Source organism: Pongo pygmaeus, chromosome 18 (genome assembly GCF_028885625.2).
Source record: "Pongo pygmaeus isolate AG05252 chromosome 18, NHGRI_mPonPyg2-v2.0_pri, whole genome shotgun sequence".
NCBI lineage: Eukaryota > Metazoa > Chordata > Mammalia > Primates > Hominidae > Pongo > Pongo pygmaeus.
The window spans coordinates 82,140,597-82,160,470 of record NC_072391.2 but is presented as its reverse complement, the minus strand read 5'-3'; the positions used below and the strand labels follow the sequence as shown (position 1 = coordinate 82,160,470).

Below are 19,874 nucleotides of genomic sequence, written 5' to 3'. Positions count from 1 at the left end.
GGTGGCGGAAGCTACTTGAGAATTGTTTCATCAGGGGGAACTGCTCAGGGAAGACAGAAGGACATAAAGGAAACAGTCACAGCTGTGGGAATGTCTCTGCACAGAGCATCCCAGGCAGAGGGAAAGGCTCGTGCAAAGGCCCTGGGGTGGATATGAACTCATCATGTCCAAGAAATAGACAGCCAGCCAGGGTGGCTGGAATACAGTGAGTCAGGCAGAGCGTGGCAGGAGGTGTGGGCAGGGGCCATTCATGCCATGTAGACTGGACACGGGGTGGCGTCTGGACTATTCTAGGTACCAAGGGAGCAGCCGGGCACCTCGCAGAGGCAGGATGTGCTGTTTTCTGACATCATCAAGGAGTTCAATTTCTGGGTGATAAAACCTTCCAGGCTCAAGGGATCCTCCCACCTCAGCCTCCCAAGTAGCTGGGACTACAGTTGTGTACCACAACACCTGGCTAATTTTTAAAAATTATTTGTAGGGACAAGGTCTCGCTGTGTTGCTCACGCTGGTCCTGAACTCCTGGGCTCAAGCAGTCCTCCCGCCTTGGCCTCTCAAAGTGCTGGGATGACAGGCACGAGCCATTGCACCCGGCCCAACTGTTGGTTTTGAAGATGGAAGAAGAGGCCATGAGACAAGGAATGCGGGTGGCCTCTAGAAGCCGGAAAAGGCAAGAAAACGGATTCTCCTCTGAAGCCTCTAGAAGGAACCAGCCCTGCTGCCACCTTGATTTTAGCCTGGTGACACCCACATTGGACTTCTGGCCTCCAGAACTGTAAAGATAATAAACCTGGGTTTCTTTAAGCCACCTCATCTGTGGTGATTTATTCTAACAGTAATAGGAACCTAACAGCTTCTAACCACTGTCCACAAAAATGTCCCCCACTGTGGGTGGATCTAGCGATCTGATTTATTAAGTCCCTTAAGTCTGATGACTTCAATTTATCTATCTATCTATCTATCTATCTATCTATCTATCTATCTATCTATTTTTTGAGACAGAGTTTCGCTCTTATTGCCCAGGCTGGAGTGCAATGGCCCAATCTCGGCTTACTGCAACCTCTGCCTCCTGGGTTCAAGTGATTCTTCTGCCTCAGCCTCTTGAGTAGCTGGGATTACAGGCATGCACCACATCTGGCTAATTTTGCATTTTTAGCAGAGACAGGGTTTCTCCATATTGGTCAGGCTGGTCTCGAACTCCTGACCTCAGGTGATCCACCCGCCTCAGCCTCCCAAAGTGCTGGGACTACAGGCATGAGCCACCGCACCCGGCCTGACTTCAAATTTATAGGAAATAGAATCCCCAAGAGAATGACACCACAGATGTCTGGACAACAGGCTCACCCAGGCTCATGGACTCACCTGATCAGTCCCCCGCAGCAACTTGCTAATTTAAGGAAAGATGAAAAGCCAGACCCATTGTCTATAGAGCAGGAAGACGGACTCCGGTCTTGCCTCCATTCACAACTGAGTGATGTCACAGCCGTGGCTGTCAGTGGACTGAGCCCCCAGGCACTTTGTGGGTCAAGGGTGAGGAGGTGAACGGGGCAGGCTCCCCGTGTTCTGTCCTCCCTGCGTGTGTAGTGTAGAGACAGGCCACCACCAGCAGGTCTGAGCTTGAAAGCTTAACCCCCAGCAATGGGTCACTCAGCAGGAGGGCGGGGCTGGGCTATGTTACCTCTGAAACCCTCCCCTCTGCACAATACCCGAGCCCCAGGGGTCACTGGGGAGAAGACGAAGTCCCAGCGACTGATTCACCAAGCTGGCGCCTCCTTCAAGAAGAGAGCAAGACATGGTGGAGAAGATGAAGCTGGGATGATTTCATTTATAGGAGGCATCCAAAGAAGTTAAATTCATGGAGACAGAAAGTACAGGGGCTGGCGGAGGGGAAGCGGGAAGTTGCAGTTCAGTGGGTACAGGGTTTCAGATTTGCAAGACAAAAGAGTTCCGGAGGTCTAACCCATTACAGCGTCAATATGCTTAATGCTACTAAGCTGTGCACTTAAAAATGGTTAAGAGGGTAACTTTTATGTTATGTATTTTTTTTTGGGGGGTGGACAGGGTCTCACTTGGTCACCCAGGCTGAAGGGCAGTGATACCATCTGGGCTCACCAGAGCTTTGACCTCCCGGGCTCCTCCCACCTCAGCTTCTCAAGTAGCTGGGATCGCAGGCACGCGCCACCACGCCTGACTAATTTTTCCATTTTCTTTAGAGATGGGGTGTCACCATGTTGCTCAGGCTGGTCTCAAACTTCTGGCCTCAAATGATCCTCCCACCTTGGCCTCCCAAAACGCCGGGATTACAGGTGTGAGCCATTGCCTGGCTTATGTTGAATTTTTTTTTTACTACAACAGAGAGGGGAGTGGGGAGCTACACCCAAGCTCTGGGAGCCATTGTAGAAATAATCAGTGCCCCCTCGAGAGAGGCCAGCCCACCACCATCCCTGGCACAGTCTCATAGCTCCTTTGTCCCCTGTCCTTAACACTGTCCTCAGCCCACCCGGGGACCCCAGAAGCATTGGTAAGGCCAAAGAGAGCCTGTGTCTCAGGATCCACTGTAAAAGGACAGTTTGTCTGGAAAATGCACCCTGAGCTGCCCTTTGAATGGGACAAACAATACAATCTAGCAGGTTCCAGGTGTGAGGGAATGAACAGAGGTGGGCTCTTTGAAAATACCAATTTGGCCCGGCGCAGTGGCTCACACCTGTAATCCCAGGACTTTGGGAGGCCGAGGTGGGCAGATCACCTGAGGACAGGAGTTCGAGACCAGCCTGACCAACATGGTGAAACCCCGTCTCTACTAAAAATACAAAATTAGCCAGGCATGGATCAAGATGAGCCTGGGCAACATAGCGAGATCTGGTCTCTAGAATAAATTTAAAAAATTAGTCAGGTGTCGTGGCTCGTGCCTGTAGTTCCAGCTACACGGGTGGCTGAGGTGGGAGGATCGCTTGAGCCCAGGAGGTTGAGGATACAGTGGGCTGTGATGGCACCACTGCACTCCAGCCTGTGCGATAGAGCTCGAGACCTCATCTCAAAAAAAAAAAAAAAAAGAGTGGATCCAATGTTCCCACGTTAACAGTCATAAGCCTATTCAGAAAAATAAAAAACAAAAGAGAAAAGTGGAGCCAACACACACATTCATATCAAAGACCTGAAAAGTGGATTTCCTGCTTTCCAAGATTCATTTACCGAGTAACTGAAGGCCACTTGCTAAAAACCCTGTGCTAACATGTCTTCATCTTCTTCAATAAATAAACTAAACGGATGAGGGCGGGGTTCCTTAGCCCAAAGCGGGGTCCCGGGTATCTGGGAGGCCCTGGAGTTGCAGGCAGAAGGCCGTGAACCTGCAGGGAATGATGTCAGCACAGGGCACCTCTCAGCCCTCGGCAAACCGGGGTGGCCGGCCTCCCTGTCTGAACCAGGACGCATTTTCCACCTTTGGAGGAAAGATCCACAACTTCTTAATTCTCAAAGAACTTTGTGCCCCGCTAAAGACTAAGGAGCAATAACTTTGCATCCATCCCAAAGAGAAGCGAAGAGACTTTAAGATGAAGCGACCATTTTAGAATTCCTCTAAAATCGCCGTGCGCGGGGGCGAGTTTGGTAAGCGAACACAATTAAGCTCATTGTTCTTTCCGGCAGGCGGAAGCCTTGGTGCTTGGATAAGTTCTCACACTTGTGCGTGTTTCAGAATCCACCCCCGCCCCTACCCGAGGGCTGGAGCAGATTTTTGGGTCCCGCTGTCAGCGTTCAGGATCAATGGTTGATTGGAGCCAGAGAATCTGCATTTCCAACAACAACAAGATGAAATAAGACCTCCAGGCTTTCTGTCTCTGAGCATTGCTCACACTGCCAACTGCTGCAGTACCAGGAGCAAGGCCCGGGTGTTTCCCAGTGGAACGCCAGAAGGGACCCATCCCTTCGGTGTCACAAACTCAACCTCTAAAAGCCCTGGTGGGGGAGGGGGCACCCTCCTGGTTGAGAGCTGCCAAGAGGTTCTGGTTGGCAGCCCCAGAGGCGCTGCTTTGCCTCAGTCCCTGGAGGATTTCTGGACACAAAAGTGACACAAAAGTTTTCTGTGATAACATCAAGCTGCAGGGCGTCAGTATGAAAAGCTCACACCCATGGCCGGATCTTTCTCACTCCACAGGCCCCATACGGCCCCGTTATCAATATGCACATCTCCCATGCAAATACCTTTCCTCCTTTCTTCCTTCCTTCCTCCCACACCTCTCCTCTCACCAGGCTTCAGTAAAAGGGACAAGGCATCCAATTCCTTTTCTCAGGGCCTACTGCAACAGGAATACCTGAGTATTTACTAACAATTGATATCCATGAGGCTGGTAACCAATCCCGCACCCAACACTTGTTGGCTGTGTTACCTGGGATGACCTATGTGAACCCCACAGCCCCCCCTTTCTCCATAATAAAGCAGGGATGGTCACAGGTCACATCTTTACACATCTTTGTTCTAAGCATTTCACATGCATTGACATAGTGATCCCAATAACTCTGCCGGGTGGGTGTTATCATTATCAATCTCTTTGAACACACAGGCGACTGAGGGGCAGGGGGGCTCAAAATCACTCAGCTGATAAAGATCAGAGGCGGGACTGCCACCCAGAGCCAGCAGTCTGTCCACTGTTCTACCTAGGGTGATGACAGTGAGGAAGAAGAGTGGCTACTGTGAAGATTAAAGAAGGGCTGCGTGTGGTGGCTCACGCCTGTAATCCCAGCACTTTGGGAGGCAGAGGCAGGCAGATCACTTGAGGTCAGGAGTTCGAGACCAAGCTGGCCAACATGGAGAAACCCTGTCTCTACTAAAAATACAAAGATTAGCTGGGTGTGGTGGTGGGCACCTGTCAGCTACTCGGGAGGCTGGGACAGGAGAATTGCTTGAATCCAGGAGGTGGAGGTTGCAGTGAGCCGAGGTCACGCCACTGCACTTCAGCCTGGGTGACAGAGTGAGACTCCGTCTCAAAAAAAAAAAAAAAAAAAAAGATTAAATAAGACCCCAGGCTTAACGCAGGATGGCACACAGCACATGCTCAGTAGGTGTCAGTTAAGACAAATGTCACCACCATGATTGTCATAGTCACCACCACAATAGAAAATTCCCAAGGGATTGTCATCGCTAGCCCAGTGGTCCTCAACATGCAGTTCCAGACCAGCAGGGTCACCTGGGAACTTGGAATGCAGATTCTCTGGCTCCACCCAGCCCCACTGATCCTGACCGCTGAGGGTGAGGCCTGGAAATCTGTTCCAGCCCTCAGGCAGGCGCGGGGGTGGATTCTGATACGTGCACAAGTGTGAGAACGTATCCAAGCACCAAGTGGGATGGGGAGGACAGAAGACTGAGGTTCAGAGGAGGGGAAAGGTTGCCTGGCTTCCCGCAACTGGCAAATGTCACCGCCGTGGCTCAGCTCCCTGGGCCACACCCCGATGCTTCTGTCTGCAGCTCACCACACAGCGAGGGGTCTGCCAGGAAATGCAGTCCTGGTGAACAGGCGGGAGCCGCAGGCAGGAGCAGGCCCTTTGAAGGTCTGGAGGCAACTCTCCGAAAATCAATCTCTTAGCTAAACAGACATTTTCCAAAAGCCATCATCATTTCCCAGAATACAGTGACCTAGAAACTGAGGCCAGAAAAGAACTTCTCACACGGAGGTGGCTTTCTTCCTTCCCTCCTTTCCTCCTTCCCTCTTCCCTCCTTCATTCTTTCTTTTTTTTTGAAGAGCTATTTAAGTACTGACTACTGCAGTATCTTCATTTATTTATTCCTCCAACAAACAATGATTGTGTGTCAAGCCCTGCCTGTCATGAGCACAGTGGTCCCAAAAGCTCAAAATCCTAGTGAAACTTGTTAATGAAGACTGCACATAGCTTTTTCCCCTCATGCCTGTTCATATCAGTGTAACTATGAATGCAGGTAACATCAAGCAAGGCAGGATAGACCAGGGAAAGAGCAGAGTCTAAAGCCAGACACATCTTCATCTGTCATCTTTGCCACGTGCTCACTGTGTGGATTTGGACAGGTTACTATGAGCCTTGTTTTCTTCCTACAGGAATAAAGATAACGATACCTAGAGACAGTGTTTTTAAAGAAAGAACCTAAAACATAGTATGTGTTGAATAAAAGGTAGCCTTCTGGCTGGGCGCAGAGGCTCATGCTGATAATCCCAACACTTTGGGAAGCCAAGGCGGGTGGATCACCTGAGGTCAGGAGTTCGAGACCAGCCTGGCCAACATGGTGAAACCCCATCTCCACTAAAAATACAAAAATTAGCTGGGTGTGGTGGCGGGCGCCTGTAATCCCAGCTACTAGGGAGGCTGAGGCAGGAGAATCACTTGAACCTGGGAGGCTGCAGTGAGCCAAGATTGCGCCATTGCACTACAGCCTGGGTGACAGGCGCGAAACTCTGTTTCAAAAAAAAAAAAAAAAAAAAGTAGCCTCTTATATTGTTGCAAATATCCATTAAGTTCTTGCATTTCTTTTTTTTTGCTTTTTTTTTTTTTTTTTTTGCTTTATAGGTTTAGCTGCTATATTGTTTGGTGTATATAGTTTTTATTCCTTTTCCAGTACATTGTATCTTCTGTGCCATTGTGTAACATTACTTTGTCTCATTCAGTACATTTAACTTTAAATTCCACTTTGTCAGAGAGGAATATTGCCACTCTTGCTTTTCGTGTGTGTGTGTATTTGGCTGGGATAGCTTTGCCCAGCTCTGTATTTTTAAATCATTGGAAAACCTCACCCTCTGTCTCTTAATGGTAGAATTCGGTTCAAACATTTGGTGTAATAATCGACATATATTATTTTACTCCTTCATAAAAATGCTAACTCTCAGAACTCAATTTTAGCTGAATCACTTTCAAGAAGAAAAAAAGACTCATTTAAAGAGGAAAGAAAAAAGATGGGGGGGGGGGAAAGCTTAGTCATGAAGCCTGCTCTGACCTTACAGAGCCCAGTGACCTCATATTTACAGGAATCTGGAACAAATTAAGGCAGACAGAGGCAAAGATGGTGGCGGGGAGGCGGGGGAGAGCTGTAAAGGAGGGGATGATGACAAGCAGCTGAGTAAAGCTCTATCTGGAGGCCGGGTGCAGTGGCTCACCCCTGTATTCCCAGCACTTTGGGAGGGCAAGGGGGGAGGATTGCTCGAGCCCAGGAGTTCGAGATCAGCCTGGGCAACATAGTGAGATCTTGTCTCTATTCAGAAAATAAAAAAATAAAAAACATTAGCTAGAGATGAATGATGCTGTCCTAATCACAGAATTTTAGATCTAGAAGATTCCCTGGATTTGATAATCCCAGTTCTGGGCCATTCCACCACAAGGAAACAGCTTGGCAAGATCACACAGCCTGCTGGCAGCAGAAGTGGGACCACAGTCACATTGTCTGGGTCACCATGTCCCCAAACCCTGGACAACCAGAGGGAACAGGCTATGTTCTGCAGGATCCACCTAAGAAAAACCAGGCTAAAGCTCCCTGGTTAAAATTCAGAGGGAAAAAACAGAGGAAGAGATTCGTATAACCAGAGTGGCTATTAACAAGCAGTAAATTAGGGTAGTCCGTATTATCTTCTTTGTGCTTTTAGCTAAGTGTGTGCATAACCGAGAAGAAATACAGTGCGTGGACCAGTTTCTATAAATGCATCCGGAGAGCTGGGAAGATGACTAAATAGCTGGAAAAATGAACCATCTGAAGCATGAGAGCCTTCAAACTACGAAAACATTTGAGTAAGGCCAGGCACTCCTGAAGCTGCATTCGTGAGAACAGGTAGGTGGAAGCACTACTCTCTCTAGAAATGGGGAAATGGGGGCAATGTTTGCAGAAATGAGTGGTCTAAACTTAGCTAAGAGGTTGGCGGGGTGTGGTGACTCACACCTGGAATCCCAGCACTTTGGGAGGCAGAGGTGGGCGGATCATCTGAGGTTGCGAGTTCGAAACCAGCCTGGCCAACATGGTAAAAACACTGTCTCTAATAAAAATATAAAAATTTAGCCAGGCATGGTGGCACGCTTTGTAAACCCAGCTACTTGGGAGGTTGAGGTACAAGAATCGTTTGAACCCGGGAGGTGGAGGTCACAGTGAGCCAAGATTACTCCACTGCACTCCAGCCTGGGCAACAGAGTAAGACTCCATCTCGAAATTAATTAATTAATTAATTAATTAATTAAGCAAGCTAAGAGGCACTGGAATAAAGTCTCAAGTATCCAGATCTTGGAGCTTGCATGTTGAGGTCTTAACAGGCTTTGAGAGACAGTTGTTGACAATGCATCCTACTCACATCTGCATAGATGTTGGTTCCAAACACCGGAGCCCAGTAGGAAGGTTCGTCTTTGCAGTGTGCCGGACAATGGACTCTGGAAAACAGGAAGCATTTATGTGATGGGTCTGAGCACAGAAAACCAAACTTCTTAAGCTGGCTCTCTTTATTTGAATTCCAAGATTTAAGCTCTTAGTTGAAAGGAAACCGCCATACAGTTTTCCTCATTAAGAAAAAAACAATACTTCTCCCCCCTCAGCAGAGGTAAAGATATTGCTATTTTTGCTTCTCTTAAACAGTGTAGATAGAATTTTTAAAAACACACACACATCCACAAAAGACATGCACAAACAAAAAGGTAAAGGGAGTAAAAATCTATCAGAGAAGAGTGTGGAATTGTGAGGTCGCCCTTCCCATTCTTGGATGTTGGCCAGTTCATACCGTGGGTACATGATGGAGATTAGCACTGAGACACTTTTTCTAAGGCCGCTTCCCTGTGTGGAGGAGGAAAGGGTGGAGGTCCCTCACCTCACTGAGTCACAGAATATTCCAAGGAGGGGGCACCGATAGCCTGGGGTGGAAGGGGTTAGATCACTCTGTGTCAGTCACCACAGATGCTCCAGGGGATGAGGAAAGCACCTCAAACTGGAAATGGGTGACCCCTGGGTGGTTTGACAAACTCAAGCCAGGAAAGAGCACAGGCTTTACTTAAGAAAAGATCTTCTGTGTTTATCTGGAACAGTCCACTGTGGGCTGGAGCCCAGGGACCAAGAAATCAAAATGGCAGCCGGAAGCCATCTGGCCCCAGGAGGGCAGGATTATGGGAAGGAAGAAGGCCAGGCAAAGGGACTGAGAAGTTGAAACAGTTCTTAGGGGCTGGGAGGAAGGGAAATGAGTGCGTAGAGAAAAAGGGTGTGTGTGTGATTTAAAAAAGGAAAGAAGGGCAGGCGCGGTGGCTCACACCTGTGATCCCAGCACTTTGGAAGGCTGAGGCGGGCGGATCACCTGAGGTCGGGAGTTCGAGACCAGCCTGGCCAACATGGTGAAACCCCATCTCTACTAAAAATACAAAATTAGCCAGGCGTGGTGGTGCAGGCCTGTAATCCCAGCTACTCGGGAGGCTGAGGCAGGAGAATGGTTTGAATCCAGGCGGAGGTTGCAGTGAGCAGAGATTGCGCCACTGCACTCTCCAACCTAGGCAACAAGAGCGAAACTCGGTCTCAAAAAAAAAAAAAAAGAAAAAAGAATTGGAAAGAGTCTAAGAACATTCTCCACTCTTTCCTACTTCTTTTGGAATGGCAGGTCAGAAATTAACATTTTGGATATTGCACTCTGTCAAGTTTTTCTATTTGTATTTTCTGAAATTCTTTCCTTCTGCTTCTCTCTAATATTCAGGGAAAATCTACTAAAAGGCTGTTATCTCCACTCGATCATTCAAGGGGGATCAAGACGGTGGTGCGGAGGCGGTGGAGGCCCAGAGAAAGCCTGAGGTGGGGTGACGGCCAAGGGAAAGGAGTCTAGGTCCCTCCCAACCAGTCACCCTCCCGGGCCTTTCCCTGCTCGGACCTTGGGGTCACCACCTATTGTCCGGTGGAGAATCCACAGGTCTCCAGCCCAGGATAAGGGCTCATGAGGGCCACACCACCCAGCCTCCAGGGCAGCTGTCTTCATCCTCAAAGCATTTCAACCCAGGGTCCTGGGACTCTCATTCTATCTCTAATTCTACAATGGAGCTAAGTCAGAAAGCGTGCTCTGTTTGAAGGGCAGCTTAGCATTACAGATGTATTATATGATCTGAACCCTGGGGAACATCTATAAAGTGGGGACGTCCCAGAGACCCGCGGCCTTTTCCATCTGAGAAGGCGCCTCAGCCGATTCAAATAAGAGGATGTTTCCTGTGTTCCCTTCCCAAGAGGATCTACCAGGAACTTCAGCGACAAGTGTTGCCAGGACACCCTTTATTTTATGCTGGGAGGCATCATCCTCCGCGGACCAGTCATTTGGGGTTAGCTGCCTGTAGAATCGATTCCTGGGACAAACCCGTTGTCACGTATCCACAGAGGAATGCTGCATGAGGATTTGAAAGAATAAACAAACACGCTCTACAACACGGCTGAGTCTCCAACGCGTGGCGCAGAGTGAGAGAAGCCAGACACCCAAGACCACACCCTGCCACGGCGCCATAATTTTGCTGAAAAAGCAAAATCAGAGCAACAGAAAGAAGCTCCCTGGTGCAGGGGTGTGGCCGGGAGCTGGAGGGAGAGGGGCTGACCACAAGGGCAGTAATGACATGGGGTGCTGACAATGTCCTACACCTTGACGGGTGGTGGTTGTGACCCTGTATAGCTTGGCCAAAACACATCGTGTACTTTTTTTTTTTTTTCTGAGACGGAGTCTCGCTCTGTCACCCAGGCTGGAATGGAGTGACGCCACCTCAGCTCACTGCGAGCTCCGCCTCCCGGGTTCACGCCATTCTCCTGCCTCAGCCTCCTGAGTAGCTGGGACTATAGGCGCCCACCACCACGCCCAGCTAATTTTTTTTTTGTATTTTTAGTAGAGACGGGGTTTCACCGTGTTAGCCAGGATGGTCTCGATCTCCTGACCTTGTGATCCACCTGCCTCGGCCTCCCAAACTGCTGGGATTACAGGCGTGAGCCACCGTGCCCGGCCACACATCGTTTACTTCTAATGGGTGGATTGTATCATGTACCTCAATAAAGCTGATTTTTAATTTTTATTTTATTTATTTTGGGACACAGTTTTACTCTTGTCACCCAGGCTGGAGGACAATAGTGTGATCTCAGCTCACTGCAACCTCCTCCTCCCAGGTTCAAGCAATTCTCCTGCCTCAGCTTCCCGAGTAGCTGGGATGACAGGCACCCACCACCATGGCTGACTAATTTTTGTAATTTTAGTAGAAATGGGGTTTCACCATGTTGGCCAGGCTGGTCACGAACTCCTGGCCTCAAGTGATCCACCCGCCTCGGCCTCCCAAAGTGCTGGGATTACAGGCGTGAGCCACCTCACCCAGCCTAAAAAGCTACTTCTAACATCATCCATAGAAAAGATGACAGATCAGGCCCGCCTTACCTTGGGCAGTGAGTTGCTGGCTTTTCAAACGGGCACAGCTGAGCAACGGTGGTGTAGCAGTCCAAATCCTGCACTGTGAACAGGAGCAAGGGGGAAAGGGTCAGGTCCCAGCAGGCCTGGGCCTCAGGCTACCAGGCTGTGAAATGGGCCACTAGACTACCAGGGCCTATGGGTTCCCCGGGCCCTTGAACAGAGCTGGGACTAGGACCCAGCAGGCTCCTCGTACGCCACATAGGGGCACTCAAGAGATGAGACCAAACCCATGGCCTGCGTGTGTCGGCGGGTTGAGGGCGTTGTCACCCCCAGTGGTTTCTCTGTGGGGCTGATGGTGCTTTTCATCTGAATGGTGACTTTCTTATTTGGAAGCTTTTCCTGATTTATCACCTTTGCTCCTCACAGCAGGTGTTACTCTAAGTAGGCAGATGAGGAAATGGAAGCTCAGAGAGCTCAGAGTGCCCCTCGAGGCCACCCAGGACTGAGGTGGGGGCCCAGGTTTCCGGTGCCTGCTCTAGAGCTCTTTCTGACATGCCACCCACCTCCTGCTGCTAATCAAGGCACATTCATCCCTGCCGAGGGGCGAGGGGCTTTTTTCTTCAAGGTCATTTGTTGTGTTTAAACAACAGAGGTAAGGAAACAGTTCTAATACTGGCCACCTGTGATCTCTGACAGCATGTCTTTATTTAGTCCAGGGCTAAGTAAAGTTTTTCTTTTTCTTTGAGACAGAGTTTTGCTCTTTTTGCCCAGGCTGGAGTGCAATGGTCTTGGCTCACTGCAACCTCTACCCCTGGGTTCAAGTGATTCTCCTGCCTTAGCCTCCTGAGTAGCTGGGATTAGAGGCGCCTGCCACCACACCCAGCTAATTTTTGTATTTTCAGTAGAGACAGGGTTTCACCATGTTGTTGGCCAGGCTGGTCTCGAACTCCTGACCTCAGGTAATCCACCTGCCTCAGCCTCCCAAAAGTGCTAGGATTACAAGTGGGAACCACCGCACTGGCCTCCTTTTTTTTTTTTTTTTTTTTTTTGAGATGGAGTCTCACTCTGTCACCCAGGCTGGAGTGCCGTGGCATGATCTTGGCTCACTGCAACCTTCACCTCCTGAGTTCAAGCAATTCTCCTGCCTCAACCTCCCGAGTAGCTGAGATTATAGGTGCCTGCCACCACACCTGGCTAATTTTTGTATTTTTAGTAGAGATGGGGTTTCACCATGTTGGCCAGGCTGGTCTCAAACTCCTGACCTTAGGTGATCCATCTGCCTCGGCCTCTCAAAGTGCTGGGATTATAGGCATGAGCCACCACACCCGGCCAGGTAAACTTTTTCTTAAAGGACTCTAGAGCAAACATATTTGGCTTTGTGGTCCTTACAGTTGATGTCAAGATTAATCAACTCTGCTGTTGTAGCAGAGAGGAGCTATAGATGATGTGTAAATGAATAGGTGTAACTGTGTTCCAATAAAACTTTATTTACAAAAGCAGGCAACAGGCAGGATTTAACCCATGAGTCATCATCTGCTGAACCCTGCTGGTCCAGTTTATCACTTGAACAGGCCATGGCTCTATATAGCTATCCAACAAAGGGGATTGGTTTAGTACATCAAGGGACTTCTATTCAATGGGGAGATCATTCACATTAGGTTTGGAAGAACATGTAAAGCAAGGGTGTCCAGGCCAGGCGCGGTGGCTCACGCATGTAATCCTAGCACTTGGAGAGACCCAGGTGGGCGGATCACCTGAGGTCAGGAGTTCAAGACCAGCCTGGCCAACGTGGCGAAACCCCGTCTCTACTAAAAAAAAAAAAAAAAAAAAAAAAAAAAAATTAGCCGGGCATGGTGGCAGGTGCCTGTAATCCCAGCTACTCAGGAGGCTGAGGCAGCAGAATCACTGAACCCATGAGGAGGAGGTTGCAGTGAGCTGAGATCGCGCCACTGCACTCCAGCCTGGGCGACAGAGAGAGACTCCATCTCAAAAAATAACAAAATAAGAAAAGCAAGGGTGTCTAATCTTTTGGCTTCCCTGGACCACACTGGAAAGAGAATTGTCTTGGGCTACAGATAAAATATACTAACACTAATGATAGCTGATGAGCTACAAAAAAAAAAAAAAAAAAAAAAGTCCTTGCATAAATCTCATGTTTCTCATGTTTACACATTTGTGTTGGGCACATTCAGAGTCATCCTGGGCTACATGCAGCCCATGGGCTGTGGGTTGGACAAGCTTGATTTAAAGGCACAGAAATATATTCCTGACACGCACACACATATATGTGTATATTTTTTTGAGACAGGGTCTTGCTCTGTCACCCAGGCTGGAGTGTAGTGGCATGAACATGACTCACTGCAGCCTCGAGCTTCCAGGCTCGAGCAACCCTCCCATCTCAGACTCCGAAGTAGCTGAGATACAGGTGTGTGCCACCCTGCCCAGCTAATTTTGTGTGTTTTTTGCAGAGACAGGGTCTTGCTGCCAGGGCTGGTCTCAAACTCCTGGGCTCAAGCGATCCTCCTGCCTCAGTCTCCCAAAGTGCTGAGATTACAGGTGTCAGCTACTGCATCAGCCAGACACATAATTATTTAAGAAAAAAATTAGGTTACCAAATTGTATGTAACTCCATTTCAGGTTTTAAAAGTCATCAACGTATATATTACCAATGTACATACTTTTAATACGTAGAGAAAACAAACTGGAATATTTGCCAAAGTGTTCACGATGGTTATCTCTGGCTGCTGGAATTTAGGTCATCATTACAAAAAAATGTTCCACTCCATGTTTAAATTATCTGGAATAAACAGGCATTCTTTTTGCGATAAGAAAAAAAGCTACTACATATTTTAATAAAGATATCTAACTAGAACTTTTGCATGGAGGGCAAATGATAAGAGTTACTGTCCCAAAACAAAGGCATGGTCTGCCAGCAGAGCTCCGGGGAGGAAGCTGGAATGGCTCCTACATCCTTGCTTGCCTGAGATTATTCCAGTCAAGGGCACAGTGTGGGCAGCTATGATCCATCCCCTCACTTCTGGTTGGAGTGTGCTCGCCCGTCGTGCATCCCACCTTCCAAATGAACATACGCTGAGCAATGTAAAAAGCTGGGCCAGAGATGGCAAGTAAGTGCCACACACTTCCCTTCACTTCCCCTCTCTTGCCCATGGCAGACATTACTAATCTATCAAGCTCTGTTTTCCGCTGAGCCCAGATGGAGGCCTCAGAATCCTTCTTAATACAACACTCCAGGTAGCCATTACCAATTGACAGAAAGTGGCACTCCCAGTGAAACCTCTCAGCCACTCTAGCCCCAGGCATCAGTATGTCTGTGACATTCAGCTGGCAACCTCAGCCCTGTGTTTCTGGTTCAGTGATCTCGGGCCAATTTCAAGTCCAGATATTTTTAGAAGCTGGTTAAAGAAATGACGTCTTGAAAAAGGCTTGACAATGATGAGAACCATAATGTTAACAGGTGTGATAAACATTAAATCAGCGACTAAAGGAGTGAACTTTCCAGGAAAATCTGAGATAACCCAGGTATTATGGTCGCAAAAGAGACTGGCCAGCTTACCTTTCACTTTTGACACCATGAACGAGCTGGAAGGTTTGTATTTGCTGTTTAAAAAAAAAAAAAAATGGGCATTAGGTAAATGCAAATAGAATTGCTTCTAAAAGTGAACACTTGCTCCTATACTTATCTTATTTGCAGTCTCGACTTCACACTTTTCTACTTGTTTCCTATCAGCCTGAGAGCTCTTAGAATGTTCTAGATCAGGGCATCTTAACTTTTGTTGTACCAAGGACTCCTCTGGTAGCCTGGTGAGGCCTACAGATCCCTTCTAAGAATAATGGTTTTCAAATGTATAAGATAAATTTAATCTAACCACAGCTGCAAAATAAAGGCATTTTAAAAAGATTAAAACATTACAAAGAAGTTAGTTATTATTAATATCATGATCAAATTATAAAAACACATTTGCATTAGAGTTAGAGCTGTGGGTTTGTTTTTTTTTTTTTTGAGACGGAGTCTTGCTGTGTCGGCCAGGCTGGAGTGCAGTGACACTATCTTGGCTCACCACAACCTCCGTCTCGGGCTCAAGTGGTTCTCCTGCCGCAGCCTCCTGAGAGTAGCTGGGATTACAGGTGTGTGCCACCATGCCTGGCTAACTTTTGTATTTTTAGTAGAGATGGAGTTTCACCATGTTGGTCAGGCTGGTCTTGAACTCCTGACCTCAGGTGATCCACCTGCCTCAGCCTCCCAAAGTGCGGGTGTGAGCCACCATGCCCGGCCTGTGTGATACTTTTCAAAATTTCAACAACGCTGTCATAAACAGGAAAACTGTTTCACGGAGCCCTGATTACAGAGTAGTTACCTGAGGGACTGCACGCCGTGTCTCTCAGACTTCACGAAGAAGGGGACCTTCCCATTCCTGGTGATGTCCACCAGGCCTCCCTTGTCGTCCAGGATCCCATAGTGGATGGCGGCGCGGCATATGCTGGACGACTGGCAGGAAGGGGAAGGAAGAACAGAGGCATATTCTCAACCTCTGTCAGCAAGTTTCACCAGAAATACCCAAACATTTGTCCTCAACTCACTAAAAGCCTGAAGGACGGGCCAAAGCTCACTCTCTCCTGCCTCTCGCCTCTGTCCGTAACCACATATTTGTTCCTGGGTTTGCTTACCTTAAAAACTCATCTGAGTTGCTTTACAGACTAAGAACAGTGACAAACAGCCCTTTCTCCCTGCTCGGTCCACTGTGTGAATGCTCGGTCTAAGACGGAGACTGGCCTTCAGGAGGATCGGTCCCTGAAAGTGGCTTTGCTAGTTTGTAAGCCCATAAATACACACCCACCCCAGTTCTAGAAATGCCAGGTTTGACTAAGGAGTGGAAAGAAAATCTTTTCCTACTAAAGCCAACCATCTGCTTTAAACATATGCAACAGGATCCCACACAAGCCATCGAGAGGAGGACTGGCCACACTCACGCTTTCATAGAACAGAGTTCCAAAGATCTTCGCCTTGTGGTTCAGGCAGCCTGCTGGGCACTGGTACCTGATGAGGAAGAAACAAAATGATGTTCAGAGATAAGCATGTTGATTACATCTCACAAGGAGTTTATCATTTTTTTTCATTGATACCTCTATTACTAAATATAGAAAAGCTTCATTCATGTGGATTCCATTGTTTTTGGACAAGTCAGAGTTTACCCAGGCGCAGACTGAAGTTCATATTCACACAAGCACAATACAGTCATCCCTCAGTATCCATGGGGGATTGGTTCCAGAACTTCCCTAGGATACCAAAGTCTGCAGATACTGAGTCCCTTATGTAAAGTGTCCTAGTATTTGTGTATAAACTTTGCGTCTTTTCCCGTATGCTTTAAAGCATTTCTAGATTACTTATAATACCTACCACAAGGTAAATGCTATGTAGATAGTTGTTACACTGTATTGTTTTTAAAATTTGTATCGGTTTTTTATTATTGTACTGTAATACCATACACTTTTTAAGAAATACATTTTTGATCTGCAGTTGGTTGAATCCGAGGTTGGTTGAATCAGAGGCTGGTTGAATCCACAGAAATAGAAGGTCAACCAGTCTTTTTTTTTTTTTTTCATTTAAAAAAAAAACAAGGCCAGGCACGGTGGCTTACGCCTGTAATCCCAGCACTTTGGGAGGCCAAGGCAGGTGGATCACCTGAGGTCAGGAATTCAAGAACAGCCTGGCCAACATGGCAAAAACCCGTCTCTACTAAAAATACAAAAATTAGCTGGGTGTGGTGGCAGGCACCTGTAGTACCAGCTACTTGGGAGGCTGAGGCAGGAAAGTCACTCGAACCCGGGAGGCAGAGGTTACAGTGAGCAAAGATCGTGCCACTGCACTCCAGCCTGGGCAACACAGTAAGACTCAGTCTCAAAAAACAAACAAACAAACAAACGAAACCCCAAGAAAGAGTCTCACTCCATCACCCAGGCTGGAGTGCAGCAGCGTAATCACAGCTCACTGTAGCCTCAACTTCCTGGGCTCAGGTGATCCTCCCAACCTCAGTCTCCCAAGTAGCTGGGACTACAGGTGTGTACAACCACACCCAGCTAATTTTGGGGGTTTTGCCATGTTGCCCAGGCTAGTTTCGAACTCCTGGGCCCAAGCAATCCACCCACCTTGACCTCGCAAGGTGCTGAGGTTACAGGCACAAGCCACCATGCCTGGCCTGCAAGGATTTTTTAATAGGGTAAAACTCAACGATGGTGTTGCTGTTCATGGAAGTATAAATCACTCTAATGTTTAAGAAAATCTTTAAGAAAGACTTAAACATTCATATCCATTAGCTCTTCAGTTTCCCTTGTAAATATATATTCCAAGCAAAAAGTCAAGAAAGCCAGACCTGCAAGCATATCCCAACTATTTATTTATTTATTTATTTATCATTTTTTTTATTTTTGAGACAGACTCTCGACTCTCATTCTGTCACCCAGGCCAGAGTACAGCGGCACACCTTGGCTCATTGCAGCCTCCACCTCCCAGCTTCAAGCGATTCTTGTGCCTCAGCCTCCCGAGTAGCTGGGACTATAGGCATGTGCCACCGTGTCCAGCTAATTTTTGTATTTTTAGTAGAGACAGGGTTTCGCCAGTTGCCCAGGCTGGTCTCAAATTCTTGGCCTTAAGTGATCCACCCGCCTTGGCCTCCCGAAGTGCTGGGATTACAGGCTTGAGCCACCGTACCTGACCACAACTGTTTATAATGGTGAAAAGCTGGAAATAAGCCAGCAGGTGGCAAAGCAACGGCTAAACACATTCATGTACAGTCATGTGTCAGAGTATCACGCAGTCACTAAGCATGAAGCGCGTGAAGAATATTTGGAAAATACTAAGTGAAAATACATAAGCAGGCTAGGCGCAGTGGCTCACGCCTGTAATCCCAACACTTTGGGAGGCCAAGGCGGGCAGATCACTTGAGGTCAGGAGTTTGAGACCAGCCTGGCCTGGTGAAACCTCATCTCTACCAAAAATACAAAATATGAGCCGGGCATGGTGGCGTGCGCCTGTAGTTCCAGTTACTTGGGAGGCTGAGGTGGGAGAATCACTTGAACCCGGGAAGCAGAGGTTGCAGTGAGCCGAGATCATGCTGCTGCACTTCAGCCTGGGTGACAGAGCAAGACTCCAACTCAAAGAAAAAAAAAAAATACATGGGCAGCATTAACCTCATCTGTGCACAGAAAAAAAGACTGGAAGGAAATACATCAAATTGCCGCTGGTATTGATGAGATTTTGGGACACATTTTTTTCTTTCTACTTTTTTGTTGTTGTTATTGCTTTCCTGAATAATTATTAATGAGCATAGATGCCTTTTCAAGTCAGGAAAAAAACCCCACTGATTAGTATTTTTGTAAAAGCACCATGAACAGAAAACAGGCGTGCCAGACTGTGGGGCGGCTTCTACAGCGAGAATGAGGATGCTCCCACAGTGGCAGATTGGGGCTGAGTAACTTTTCTTGACTGGAGGCCTTTAAGAGCCTTTGTGTGGACAGATTCCTGCCTTCTCCCTGCATGGGGAGTGCCCCACCCACCCCAACTCTGGAACTGCCTCGATGTTGTCTGACAAGGAACGTTCTCCAATACGTGCTCACCTTTTTCCACTGAGTACTACTCAGGGGTGATGCTATCATGATGCGCTTAGCGTTCAGAAAGATGCGTTGCCACAAAAGGACAACTCCAGCTTCTCAGCAGCCCAGATGGGGCAGTGCACATGGCGGAAGCCCCTGCCAGGCACTACCTGCTTTTTCCCAATTCGCCCAGCACAGAGACACGCAAATGCTATCCTATCACTGAGCGCGAGGTTTTAGGCACTGTTATTCCCCTGCTGACTGCTGACACATCAGGCTCATCTCACCAACAAACGACAGTACCACATGTGAGCCCACTGAGCTGCCTCATCCTGGCTGCTCCAAGTCCATCTCATCACAGTCCTGCCAACGTCTAAGTGAAGTGTTCTCCTGGCAAACTAAATTCCAATCCCTTGTGATATAAAGCCGAAGATTCCACCTTCCCTTTTTAACATGTGCTGTAAATAACTCGATTCAGCTTTCGGCAAACTGATGCCAGAATTCGTAGGAAGACGAGCAAGGTCCCCTCTCCCAATGACATGGTTTTCCCATTTGACTCTGAGGGTGTGCATGCGGCGGCTGCACCTGTTGGCTGTTTACTACCAGCAGTCACACTGCCAAAACCAAACGCGTTCTTTTTGGCAGACAGTGTTCATCATCTGAATGACTGCATCAGCTATATGGATTTATTCATCTACCACGGGGGGTATACACCGGTGGCCCATCTGTCTGGTGGGGCCCACTGGGAGCAGCCTGCTCAGATACTGCAGCATTCCCATAGGATCTGCCAATGGCCGAGGCGAACACATGCCCGGACACTGCCCAGCCCTAACCCCTGTTCTGCCTGCTGAGAGCAGCTTGCTAAATATGCAACAGCAGGACAGCCCAGCACAGACTCAGAGGCCACAGTGGCAGGACAGCCCAGCACAGGCT

The 19,874-nt window shown here is 48.1% G+C and overlaps 1 protein-coding gene across 2 annotated transcripts in view; it reads right to left on the bottom strand.

Moving 5' to 3' along the window:
* The window catches only part of CRISPLD2 (cysteine rich secretory protein LCCL domain containing 2), a 90,030-nt gene that overhangs the window by 20,604 nt on the left and 49,552 nt on the right, over nucleotides 1-19,874 (bottom strand). For both annotated transcript variants that reach the window (XM_054452681.2, XM_063654156.1), the window contains exons 9-13: nucleotides 16,323-16,389; nucleotides 15,710-15,840; nucleotides 14,908-14,951; nucleotides 11,361-11,433; nucleotides 8,292-8,367 (exon numbers count right to left, since the gene is read on the bottom strand). In XM_054452681.2, coding sequence (XP_054308656.2) covers nucleotides 8,292-8,367; nucleotides 11,361-11,433; nucleotides 14,908-14,951; nucleotides 15,710-15,840; nucleotides 16,323-16,389 — 391 coding nt within the window. The remainder of the gene's footprint in view (nucleotides 1-8,291; nucleotides 8,368-11,360; nucleotides 11,434-14,907; nucleotides 14,952-15,709; nucleotides 15,841-16,322; nucleotides 16,390-19,874) is intronic.